Below are 13,259 nucleotides of genomic sequence, written 5' to 3'. Positions count from 1 at the left end.
AAGTTAAAGTCTCCCATAATGACCACCCTGTTCCTTTCACTCCAACCCAGAATAACTTTGCTAATCCTCTCTTCCACCCACCTGAAACTCTGCAGAGGCCTATAAAAAACTCCAAGCAGTGTGACCTCTCCTCTCCTGTTTCAAACCTCAGCCCACACTACCTCAGTAGACGAGTCCTCATCAAAAGTTCTCTCAGCCACCATTATACTATCCTTGACTAACAAGGCCACGCCTCCCCCTCTTTTACCGCTTTGTCTGTACTTATTGAAAGATCTAAACCCTGGAACCTGCAACATCTATTCCTCACCCTGCTCTATCCATGTCTCCGAAATGGCCACAACATCGAAGTCCCAGGTACCTATCCATGCTGCAAGCTCACTTACCTTATTTCGGATACTTCTAACGTTGAAGTAAACACACTTCAAACCACTTCGCTGTCAGCCAGCACATTCCTGTGACCCTGAAATCCTGTCCCTGTCTTTCCTACTCTCATCCTCCTGTGCACTGCATCTACACATCCGGTTCCCATCCCCCTGGTGAGCTAGTTTAAACCCCCCCGAATAGCACCAGCAAATTTCCCACCCAGGATGTTAGTACCCCTCTGGTTCCAGTGAAGACCATCCTGTTTGTACAAGTCCCACCTTCCCCAGAATGAGCCCCAATTATCCAAGAACCTGAAACCTTCCCTCCTGCACCATCCTTGCAGCCACGTGTTCAGGTTGTTGTGGTAGGTGAGGTTAACTACCCTGGGACTCCGTTAGTGCCAGGGGCTTTGATGGGGGCAATAAATCCATGAATAAGAAATGTTTAGAGTGATATGGGCCAATCACAGACAGGTAGGAATAGTTTAGTTGGGATTATGGTCAGCATGGACTGGTTGGACAGAAGTGTCTGCATGATTCTATAACTTCCCTTGTGACTGAAAAGGTTACAAAGATTTCATACCAATTTCCTCACTTGCCTCCCTCAGCATTCTGAAAAAAAATCCCATCAGGTCATGGGAACTTAGAATTCCTTCAGTGCACAAAGAAACCATTCAGCCCACCAATCCTCCAAAGAGCATTGCAACACCCATATCCTAGCCCCATTCAAGATGGAAGTGGCAAAGTAGGCAGTGTTTGGGCTGTGGAGCCTGGGCTTTGCCTGCTCCACCTGCTTTTCTCTTTCATTCTTCTTCTTTCCTTGTCTCTTATCTACTTTTTGCTTCTATTTACCTTCTGGTGAAGACTTTGATCTGATTAGTAATTTTGCAGATGACACAAAGATTGGGAGAACTGTGGATAGTGAGGAGGATTGCCAGACGATACAACTGGATATATGTACATTGGAGACATGGGTGGAGAAATGGTAGATGGAATTTAATGCAGACAAATACAAAGTGATGACTTTTGGAAAGCCTAATTCAGGAGGGAAGGGTACCTGAATGGCAGAACCCTCAGTCGCATCAATATACAGAGGTATCTAGGCATGCAGGACCACAGTTTCCCTGAAAGTGGTAACACGAGTAGGTAAGATGGTCACAAGGCATAGGATAAGCGTGACTTCATCCGTTGTAGAGTATAAGGGGCACAGAGTCATGTTGCAGCTGTCTGGGGCTTTAGTTCCACCACATTTGGGATATTGTGCACAATTCTGGTCATCACACTCCAAAAAAAGGTGTGGAGGCTTTAGAGAGGGTTCTGAAACAGTTTACCAGGATATTATCTGGTTTGGAGGGTATTGGCTATGAGGGAAGATTGGATAAACTTGGCTTGTTTTCACTTGAGCATCTGAGGAGCGATCTGATAGAAGTCTACTAAATTATGAAAGGCGTAGATAGAATGGGTAGTCAGACCCTTTTTCTCAAGACAGAAATGTTAATTAGTAAGGGTCAGAGGTTTAAAAGGGGTAAGTTTAAAGGAGTTGTGAGAGGCAAGTTATTTACACAGAATTGGCAAGTGCGTGAAATGTGCTGCTAGAGGAGATGGTGGAGGCAGATCAACATTTAAGAAGCATCTTGGCTGATACATGAACAGGCAGGGAATAGAGGAATATGAACCACAGAGAGGCAAACGTTTTTAGTTTAGAAAGGCAGTCCTGGTGGTCCAAAGGGCTTGTTCCTGTGTTGATTGTTCTTTGTTCTTTATTTCCAGCATTGGCAATTCTTTGTTTCACTTTTTAAAGCCTGTATATTTAGTAGCCTCAACTAATTTCCCAGGTAGTGCATTCCGATGCTCATTACCTTCTGGGTGAAATACTTCTTTTCTTAAATCGCCCCCAAACTGCCCCTTTTAATTTTGGCGCTTTGACTAATGGCAGTATTTGCTTTCTATACACCCTGCCCATGCCTTCATAACCTTATACACCTCAATCAGGTTCGCCACTCAACCTTCTCTGCTCCAAAGGAGCTTATTAGCCTCTCTTCATTGCTAAGCTGCTTCATCCCAAGCAACCTCCTGGGGAAACTCTTCTGCAGTCCCTCCAGTGCAATCACTTGCTTCCTATTGTATAGTAACCAGAGCTGCACACAGTATTCCGGCTGTAATCTAAACAAAGTCATCTACAGATCTAACATGGCCTCCATGCTCTATAATCTGCTCTATCATCAAGTGTTCCTCCATGCCTTCTTAACTGCCCTATTATTATTCCACTGCCCTCACGGATCTGTGGACCCCAAAAAGTTATGGTCTCAAAGCTTCTTAGTGTCCTGCCAGCTATTGAGTACTCTTTTGTCTTGTTACTTGCTCCAAAGTACATCACCTCACACTTATCCGCCACTGCTCTGCTCATCTGACCAATCTGTTCACATCCTCATGTATCCTAAACCTTCCTCACTGTCTATCACTGGTAAGTCTTTGTTTCATCTGCAAACTTAATTATTGTCCCCACCAAATTCTCATCTATGTTGTTTATTTCTATCACAAACAATAATGGACCCAGCACCAATCCCTGTGGTACCCCGCTAGATTCTGACTTACAGTCTCACAGACATCTACCACTACCCTCTGTCTGCTGCCACTAAGCCAATCTTGGATCCAGCTTAATTAAAACCGAAAGAACTGCAGATGTTGTATAAATATGAAGCAAAAACAGAAATTGCTGGAAAAAATAAGCAAGTCTGGCAGCATTTGTGAAGAGAAATCAGGGTTAATGTTTTGTGGAAGTGTCACTGGACCTGAAACATTAACTCTGATTTCTCTCCACAGACGCTGCCAGATCTGCTGAGCTTTTTCAGCAATATTTTTGTGCTTCGATCCAACTTGTCAAGTTACCCTGGATTCTGTGTGCTTTTAGCTTCTTTTTCACTCCCCCATGTGGGACCTTGTCAGAGGCTTTGCTGAAATCAATATAAACTACATCAACTACACACTTGGTCAACTCTTCAAATAATTCAACAAGATTTGTTTGTCATATCCTCCCTCTGATGAAGCCATGCTGACTAACCCTGATCAAACCTTGCTTTTCTAAATGAAGATTAATTCTCTCCTTCACAATTTTCTCCAATTGTTTTCCTACCATTGATGTGAAACTGATCTGTAATTCCCCTGTTTATGTCTACTACAGGTTTTTAAAAAGTGGAATTGCATTTAGCTGTTCTCCAGTCTTCTGGCACCTCACCCTCTGGCCAGAGGGGAATTGCAAATTCAGATCAAGGCCCCTAGGATTTCCTCCCTCATCTCCCACAGCAACCTGGGATACAACTCATCTGGTCCTGGGGATCTGTCCACTTTTAAACCCACTGAAACATCCAATGCCTCTTCTCCCTATATCAATGTGTTGAAGAACCTCATAGCCCATCTTTCTGAATTCTGTACATGATCTTCTTTGTCCTGAGTGAAGACAGATGTGAAGCACTCTTTTAACATTCCACTAGGATCCTCTGACTCCATGCACAGATTTCTCCTTTGGTTCCTAACGGGCCCATTGTGTTGCTTTGGACTTGTTGCATGTGGGAATGTGGCATTGCAGTTGCTGAGAAATGTTTTTCTCTCAGAAGATAGTCAATCTTTACTGCAGAGGGCTGTAAACGTCGGTTTGTTTGTTACATTCAAGGCTGAGAGAGATTTCTAATTAATACGGGAATCTGCAGTTATGGGGAGAATGGAATTGAAGGATATCAGATCAGTCAAGTTCAGATGTAGAAATAAGTTTTGATTCCATTCCTCTGCCTTTGAATTCTGTTTTCAAGATGAGCTGATTGTTCTACAGATGTATCAAGTAGTAATTACCGACAGATGTAATACTCTGCATCTCTCTTTTTAGCTCAAAATATGACCTTAAAATGTACTTGTCTCCCATTTCAACAAAGCTTTCTCCGATATTTGTCTTTCCAAAAGATCCACTGGTTAAAGCTGTTCTCAGCAATCTACCTCAAACCCAGAACAAATTTGCTCTGAGGATTCAATTCTACAGCCTAGTGTGGAGACTGTGCTAACATGGAATATCACTTGGGAATCAACCTCATCAGAAACTGGTGCTCCCTTTGAAACTGGTTCTCTATTAAGCAAGTGGAAGCATTGAACTAGTATTTCTAGGCATTGTAAAAGGACACTAACATATAGGTTTCTTTGGCTATCACAGTCAATCCCTGATAATAGCCTCAATGCTTAATCACGGAGCGTTCTGGGTTTTCTTGCTTATTCTCACCGACTAAACATTTGTTTGCACGATGTTGCATATTTCATTATTAAATGTAATTTGCCCTTAGTCTGCTCAGTTTGTATGTTTCTATTGATCTGGCATCTATTTCTGCAGGATGTTTTTTTTTGTGTTGGTGAAGAATCTATAGCAGATTTACACATGAATGAAAATGCTGCTGCTTTCTCTTACTTATTGCAGTACTTGTATTTAATCCAAAAATCCCTACAGCATGGAAGCAGGCCATTTGGCTCATCAAGTCCACACCAACCCTGCCAACAGCATCCTGTCCAGACAATCCCATGCCCTATTCTCTGCATTTTCCATAGCTAATCCACCTAGCCTGCACAGTATGGGCAACGTAGCATTGCCAATCCACCTAACCTGGACATCTTTGGACTGTGGAAGGAAACCCATACAGATCCAAGGAGAATGAGCAAACTCCACACAGACAGTCATCCAAGGGTGGAATTGAACCTGGGTCCCTTGCACTGTGAGGCAGCACTGAGCCACCAGGCCACCCCAGGGATCTTTGATTATTTGGATGTTGAATTGTCAACTGATCTCGAATGCTATGTATTAAAAATTAACTAAATTCCATCAAGAATCTCATGCATTTCACTGTTTCTGTCCTTGAAAGAAAGATTTTTGTTAATACAGCTACTTTTAAAACCAGTAGACATCCTAAAACACTTTGCAGCAATTGAAGCACTTCTGAAGTGCAGTCACTGTGGTCATGTGTGGAAATGTAGCATCCATTACACAGCAAACTCCCACAAATAGCAATATGATATAGGCCCAATAATTTGATTTTCTGATAATGTTGCTTGAGAGACAAATATTGGCCAGGACACTAGGGCGAACTCAGAAGCAGAATGCTGCAGATACTAGAAATCTGAAGTAAAAATAGAAAATGCTGAAACACGCAGCAAGTCAAAGCAGCATTTGTTGAGAGAGGAACAGAGTTAACATTTCAGATCGATGACCTTTCTTGAACGCGAGTATTATTAAGTATATTTACAAGTGCTACCACAACAGGAACTCAGTCAGAGAGCTTTTGCAACGATTCAGTAGACAGACACTAGTCGTGACATTCACTAGGTGGTTGCTGAGGTGTCAGTGCTCAAATGGATATGACACTTGTACATTGCTATCCTTAATATGAGTTGCTACTTTTATTGTTAAAAGTAAGAGAACCCACTTTCTGCTGTAATAATAGAAAAAGGTCAAATCGTTTATATTTACCAGAGCAGCTGATGGCAAAAGTATTGATTTTTAAATACTGAAGCATAATGGAGACATCAAATTTTGTTAAGATTCAACAATTAGTTCAGTGTCTTCCAGTTTCTATTCACGCGATGTTCTCCCGTCCACTGACTCAATCCAGGTTGGATTAATTTCTTTCATTTCTTAATTTGAGTTCCACCTCAACAGGATAATGATCGCTCACATCCAAAGCCTGATCATAAAGAGAAAAGTTTTTTTATTATATGGACACTTTGTGGATTAATCATATATTTAAAAATGACTCGAGGGTGGGTGACAGAGTTGTCCCCACACATCCAAGTTTTTAGTACAAGCCCAGTTAAAACTCAACTCTTGATACCAGTTATGATATGACCCACCTGCTCTTCACTCAGTTGCAGTTCTTCCTGAAAGTTGAAAGGCTTGGCAGAATTTGGAACAATCTGCTTATAAAACCAATCTCCGTAAACAACAATTCTGTCAACAACAACAATAGACACAAATCAAAGACAGTGCAATAACAGTGTACAGTAAACAGAGAAATCGCTGTGGACTTGTATATATCAAGTACAACACCACATTGCAACAAGACTCTTTACACAGGGAAACAAAAACATATACTGTTAATGGATACAATCTATCCAAGCTTGACATATTAAAGTAGGAAATACTCATTTTGATTTAAATCTGTCATTCCACATGCATTTCACTTTCTGAACCAAACATGGTTTCATATTTTAAATGGATTTGTGATTCATCTTATTTACTTTGTTTGTCATCTCATTCCTTATGTTTCTGCTGTGTTGACAGGTCTGTCATCTCTTGTGTCCCAGAGCGAGTTAAGTTTTGGCACTTGATGATGACTTAAAGCATCTTTTCCCTGTGATTGAAATGGTGATTAGCTCTTCTGGTTTCAGCCCCTTATAGAGATTTCCAAAGCAACCCATTCCGAGATATTGTCACATAACCCTGGAACACATGGGACCTGAACCTAGACCTCCAGGCTCAGAGGCAGTGACACTATGACTATGACTGCATCACATGAGTTGCCAACCGTCCCCTTATATAAAGGGAGCAGTTAGGACTTTTGGAGAACAATTAATCAATCCATTTGACAGAAGTGACATCTTGGTGCAGAACTCCTAGTAGTGTGAGAGTTGGTGGGGAAAGAAAAGATGACTCATATCCACAAAAAAGGATTGAAATTTAGTGAGCTGCTCTTGCACTGGCTAAAGAATAGCAATATCAGTCGAAGAGGAAGAGAAGCTGGCTGTATTCATGTGGTACGGTGACTCACTGGTTAGCACTGATGCTTCACAGCAGTAGAGACCTGGGTTCGATTTCAGCCTCAGGTACCCACCTGTGTGGAGCTTGCACATGCTCCCTGTGTGTGGGGGGGGTTGCTCTGGTTTCCTCCAACAGTCCAAAGATGGCAGGTTAGGTGAACTGGCCAAACTAAATTGCTCATAGTGTTCAGGGCTGTGTAGGTTATGGGCTGAAGGGCCTGCTTCCACACTGTAAGGATTCTATGAAGATTTTACCCAGAATGATATGTATAGGCCATACAATATTAGTTTGCATTCTCACTTTTGAGTCAGAAGGGACCAAAGGGGCAATGTTTTCACGCAAAGGGTGGTGCACGTATGAAATTAACTGCCAGGGGAGTGGTGGAGACTGGTACTGTTACAACATTTAAAAGGCATCTGGATGGATTTATGAATAGGAAGGATTTGGAGGGATATGGGCCAAATGCTGGCAAATGGGACTAGATTAATTCATGATATCTCGGTTGATATGGATGAGGGAAGGGTCTGTTTCCCTAAGATTGAAGGTGAAAGCTCATTTAAAATGTAAGCACAGAGCTTTAAATGACACTTCAGCGTCGCACTTTTGGAGCTGCTGTCTTTTAGATCAGAGCTTGAAACTCTTTCATTTCAGATAGATATTAAGACAAACGTTGTGACTCAGTCCAGGGAAGTGAGGCTTCTCCCAGTCTCCCCTCAGCAGAAGGAAGAGTAAAAGAAAATCCATCATAGCCTGCAAAACAACAGTGGATAGATATTTGAAAAAAAATGTTAATGGATATGGGGGAGGAAAGGGAAGGTGGGACTGATTCGCAAGCTCTTTTGGGTGAGACGGGATTGCATAGTTTCCTGCTGTGAGTAAAATATTATGAGTCACATTAATTATGCATTAATCTTGCATACAACATAACAGATGGCTAGCAGTGAGTGAAGTAAAGAATATCATGTGCCTGCGGTAAGTTTTATTAAAGGTACCTTTGGGAACGGAAGCCTGAATGAAAGTAGTAATATTACAGTATTCTAGCCTTAAAGGATTTTCTTAGAACAATCCGTGAAGAAAAAAAAACCAACATGAATAATGCACCAACCTGTTGCTGGCAGTAACCCTTCAATCTCCTTTTAATCAGAAACTGATGTTAGATATAAAAAACATACAGGAAACTGGCTGAAGAGGTGTCTGGAGGCGTATTCACTTTGCACATGATTGCTCCTACTTCAGGTTGTCAGAAAAAGATGACATGTGGAATTCTGGGTAAACGGCTTGAACATTAGCAGGGCTGGGGTTACCCAGAGCTACATTCACACCTCACCATGAGCAGTCAAAAATCCTACTTACCCTCTGAGCTGCAAAGCGTATGTCATACTGGGGAGGGGAGTTTAAGAAATGGGAGAGCGTAAGTTTAAAAGATGTTAGGAGTGGGGAGTGTGGTGTTAAGTAGGAAACAGGTATTTAAGATTTTTGTTCTGACCCTGTCAGATTCCCAGCTTGTAACCTGTGCTTTACCTGTCATAGGCCCGGTCTGTCTTTGAATTTGTGGTGGTGTCCTCATCATCTCCAATGAGCCAGTGAAAATTATTATCGGTTCTGAGTCGGATTTTTTTCATCTCGTCCTTCGACACATACCTTCCATCAGCATTAAAGTCCCCAAGTATCATAAAGTTCTGTGGACGGAGGAAAAGAGAAGTCACCTGAAGTGAGAGATGAGTAAGACTGTTTGGTATCTGACCAATTTAAACCAGTTGAACTGTTTTTGCTGTCATTAATAGATGTCATTTTACTCTGCTTGTATAAAATTCTACTCACTGTTTTAATGCAGTAACTTTTTTAACTTTAAATTGGTCAATACCTCTCCAAAAATATCATTAAGCAAGTGCCCAAATCAGCAGTCAACACCAGGCTGAAACGTTGTATTTTTAGTCATGTTGGATGATAACTGTAATATTTTGCATTTATTCACTTTTTTAAACACGTGTAATTTCTTTTAATTTTTTTTTCAAAGGGGTTGCTTTATTGAATCTCTCACTCAACCTATCTTAACTTTCTGTCTTAAGACTGTCATAGGGTAGTCCTGAGCCATGCAGATTAGAAAGGTATTAATTCGTTTTTACAATGGGTAAGCATTGTGTCAGAGTCATTTGCAGCAGGATATTTGGTCCATTGAGTCTATTCCAGCTCGCTATGGAACAATTCAAACAGTTCCATGGCTCCATTCTTTTCCCAAAGCCTGCATATCTAATTGTTTCAAATTCCCCGTTCAATTTTCTTCTGAAATGATTGAATGTCTCTGATTCCAACACCCTCATGTGTATCGGGTTCTGGAACATTACAATTTACTACATAAACTGTTCCTCTGCCTACCTTAAAAGCTCACAGGAGCTGTTCTTTTTTTCACCTTACTCAACAAGTTCCATGATGTTAAACACTTCATTCAAATCTCCCCGAGTTTCCTTTTATTTCAGGAAAATTAACCCCAGCTTCTCCAACCTAATCTTGTAGCTAACTATCTTCATTGTTGGAATCATTCCTCTGCATCCTCTCAAGGGGCCCCCACATCTTTTCCGAAGCATGATGACCAGAACCAAAAGCCATAGTCTAGTTGTGAGCCATGTAGAGTTTTATAAAGACTCAACATAACCTCTTGACTTTTGTATTCAATGTTTCTCTGAAGCCCAAGATCACATATGCTTTGCTAATCACTCTCTCAATAAGTGTTGTCATCTTCAAACTATATGTACATGTATCCCTTGGCCTTCTATGCTGCACAATGTTTAGAAATGTGCCAATATGACTCATTATGTATTAGGATAATTTTAAATTAATTGATTAACTGAAACTTTTCAAGCTGATCAGTTACCCAATCCTTGATTACAGCATCCAACAATTTCCTCACCACGGATATTAGACTGCAATTGTTTGATTTCCCTCTGTCACTCTTCTTAAAGAGCAGAGTGACCTGAGTTTATTTTCATTCCAAAGCTGCAACTCCTGAATCCCGGGAATTTGGAAAGATTATGTGAGGCAATGCGCTCTCTTCCATCCTTTAACACCCACGGATGGTAACCATCAGCTCTTGGGAATTTGTCACTTTTCAGTTCCATTAATTTCCCAATGACTGATGATTTACTTAAGCTAAGGTGACCATAGTCACGACTTCTCCAGTATCTGCAGTCCTCACTATCTCCTAGTTGCTGGAATCTATACTGTGAAGCCTCTTCCAAGGATGCCCACCTTGAAGAAGCTTTCTTCCTCCCTCTGCAGATGAAGGGTTATGCCTGAAGTGTCGACTCTCCTGCTCCTCAGATGCTGCCCAACCTGCACCACACTTTATCAACTCTAACCATAGTCACTCCAAGTGTCAAAGAGCTCAGTTATGAAGAAGTATTTGGCTGAGTTTTCTGCTTGGAATGGGAGAGGAGATATAGAGGCAAGTAAGTGAGATGGAAGCAGAATACTTAAACTAACAAGGGGTAACTTTCAAACTAATCGGGACTTTTTTTCTTCAGACTGAGTGTGTTTGCATTTGTAATGGGGAGCAGTGTGTCAAAATGATTGAACTAATAGAACCTCAATGGGCTCCCAAAATATAGCTAATACAAGAAGGAGGACATATGGTGCAGTACATTGCAAGGAAGGACTGCCTCTAAAGTTCTCGGTTTAAGTCTGGTGGCTCAATGACTTAGCACTGCTGCCTCACAGGGTTTGATTCCATCCTCGGGCCATTGTCTGTGTGAAGTGTGCACATGCTCCCTGTGTCTGCGTGGGTTTCCTCCAGGTGCTCCAGTTTCCTCCCACTATCCAAAGATGTGCAGGTTAGCTTAAATGGCCATGCTAAATTGCCCATAGTGTTCAGGGAGGTAGAGGCTAGGTGCATTAGTCAGGGCTAAATATAGAATAATAGGGTAGGAGAATGGGTTACTCTTCGGAGGATTGGTGTGGACTTGTTGGGCCACACTGTAGGGATTCTATGATTCTAAGTTCAACTCCAGCACCTGACAGCATGAAATATGCATTTATAATGTGGCTAAACAGGGCAATTATGCATTTGTAAAGTCAACCATTATCACTTCAGCATATTGTATAGGGACAGGAGAGTCTCCTGACAGTCATGTTCAATGTGTCCCTGAAGCTACAGCCTCAGGTGACAGACTGGTACCTTCTACGAAAACCTAATCAAAGAAGCAGGAGAATGTGGTGTGTTTCCACACGTGCCACTTGGTATGGGAAAGCTTGAAGTGTAAGTGACAAGAGGGTAATTGGAACCAGGTTTGACTGGTTGTCAGTTTGTAGGACGCTGTCAGTCTTTGCAAGGAATTTGAAAACAAGTAGCAGTAACAAGGTGGGGGGAACGAAGCAAAACTGAAGAAAGCTCAAAATGAAAGGTACAGGATAAAAGACATATAGTACAGAGAAGAAACTCCAAATTATTCAGAGATGAGGGGGAGAAATCCAAATCAAAAGAAGCAAATTAAAAGAAGCAAATTAAAAATACTATACATGAATGCACAAAGCATTCGACATAAGATGGATGAGATTGAGGCTCTTTTGGAAATTGGCAGATACGATATTGTGGGGATAACTGAGACGTGGCTCCAAGTGGACAGGGCCTGGGAAATGAATATTCAAGGCTACACGTACTATCGTAAGGACAGACTGACGGGCACAGGGGGTGGGGTGGCCTTGTTAGTAAAGGAGACTGTTCAGTCCCTTGCACGGGGGGACCTAGAGTCAGGGGATGTAGAGTCAGTGTGGATAGAGCTGCGAAATACTAAAGGGTAAAAAGACCCTCTTGGGAGTCATCTACAGGCCCCCAAACAGTAGTCTGGATGTCGGATGTAAGTTGAATCAGGAGCTGAAATTGGCCTGTCGCAAAGATGTTACTACAGTTGTTATGGGGGGATTTTAACATGCAGGTAGACTGGGAGAATCAGGATGGTATCGGACCTCAAGAAAGAGACTTTGTGGAGTGCCTCAGAGATGGATTCTTAGAGCATCTGCTGCTGGAGCCGATCAGGGAGAAGGCAATTCTGGATCTGGTATTGTGTAACGAACCAGAATTGGTCAGAGACCTCGAAGTGAAGGAGCCATTGGGAAGTAGTGACCATAATACATTAAGCTTCAATCTGCAATTTGAGAGGGAGAGGGTACAGTTGGAAGTGACAGTACTTCTGATGAATAAAGGGAACTATGGAGCTATGAAGGAGGAGCTGGCTAAAGTTCAATGGTGCAATACCTTAGCAGGGATGACTGTGGAGGAACAATGGCGGATATTTCTGTGTATAATGCAGAAGTTGCAGGATCAGTTCATTCCTAAAAGGAAGAAAGATCCCAGGAGGAGGCATGGGCAGCCATGGCTGACGAGGGAAGTTAAGAAACATATAAAGTTAAAAGAGAAAAAGTATAACATAGCAAAGATAAGTGGGAAAACTGAGGACTGGGAAGCTTTTAAAGAGCAATAGAGGATTACTAAGAAGGAAATGCGCAGAGGGAAAATGAGGTACAAAGGTAAACTGGCCAATAATATAAAGGAGGATAGTAAAAGCATTTTTAGGTATGTGCAAGGCAAAAAGATGGTTCGGACTAAAATTGGGCCCTTGAAGACAGAAACAGGGGAATATATTACAGGGAACAAAGAAATGGCAGAAGAATTGAATTGGTACTTCAGATCTGTGTTCACTGGGGAAGACACAAGCAATCTCCCTGAGGTAACAGTGGCTGAACGACCTGAACTGAAGGGAATTTATATTTGCCAGGAATTGGTGTTGGAGATACTGTTAGGTCTGAAGGTTGATAAGTCCCCGGGACCTGATGGTCTACATCCCAGGGTACTGAAGGAGGTGGCTCGAGAAATCGTGGATCTGGTGGTGATTATTTTCCAGAGTTTGGATTGGATTGAAAGTTGGTTGGCTGATAGGAAACAAAGGGTAATGATAAACGGCTCCATTTTGGAATGGCAGGCAGTGACCAGTGGGGTACCGCAGGGATCCGTGCTGGGACCGCAGCTTTTTATGATATATGTTAATGATATAGAAGATGGTATCAGCAATAACATTAGCAAATTTGCTGATGATACAAAGCTGGGTGGCGGGGTGAAA

At 41.9% G+C, this 13,259-nt stretch overlaps 1 protein-coding gene across 1 annotated transcript in view; it reads right to left on the bottom strand.

Annotated features, from left to right (window-relative positions):
• Positions 1 to 5,768: 5,768 nt before the first annotated feature.
• LOC140483645 (deoxyribonuclease gamma-like) overlaps positions 5,769 to 13,259 on the bottom strand; it is a 33,488-nt gene continuing 25,997 nt past the window's right edge. Inside the window, exons 7-9 of the mRNA XM_072581963.1 lie at positions 8,671 to 8,828; positions 6,243 to 6,339; positions 5,769 to 6,076 (exon numbers count right to left, since the gene is read on the bottom strand). Coding sequence (XP_072438064.1) covers positions 6,011 to 6,076; positions 6,243 to 6,339; positions 8,671 to 8,828 — 321 coding nt within the window. The 3' untranslated portion in view covers positions 5,769 to 6,010. The remainder of the gene's footprint in view (positions 6,077 to 6,242; positions 6,340 to 8,670; positions 8,829 to 13,259) is intronic.

This window comes from Chiloscyllium punctatum, chromosome 12, assembly GCF_047496795.1.
Source record: "Chiloscyllium punctatum isolate Juve2018m chromosome 12, sChiPun1.3, whole genome shotgun sequence".
Taxonomy (NCBI): domain Eukaryota; kingdom Metazoa; phylum Chordata; class Chondrichthyes; order Orectolobiformes; family Hemiscylliidae; genus Chiloscyllium; species Chiloscyllium punctatum.
This window is presented reverse-complemented; position numbering and strand designations above follow the sequence as displayed.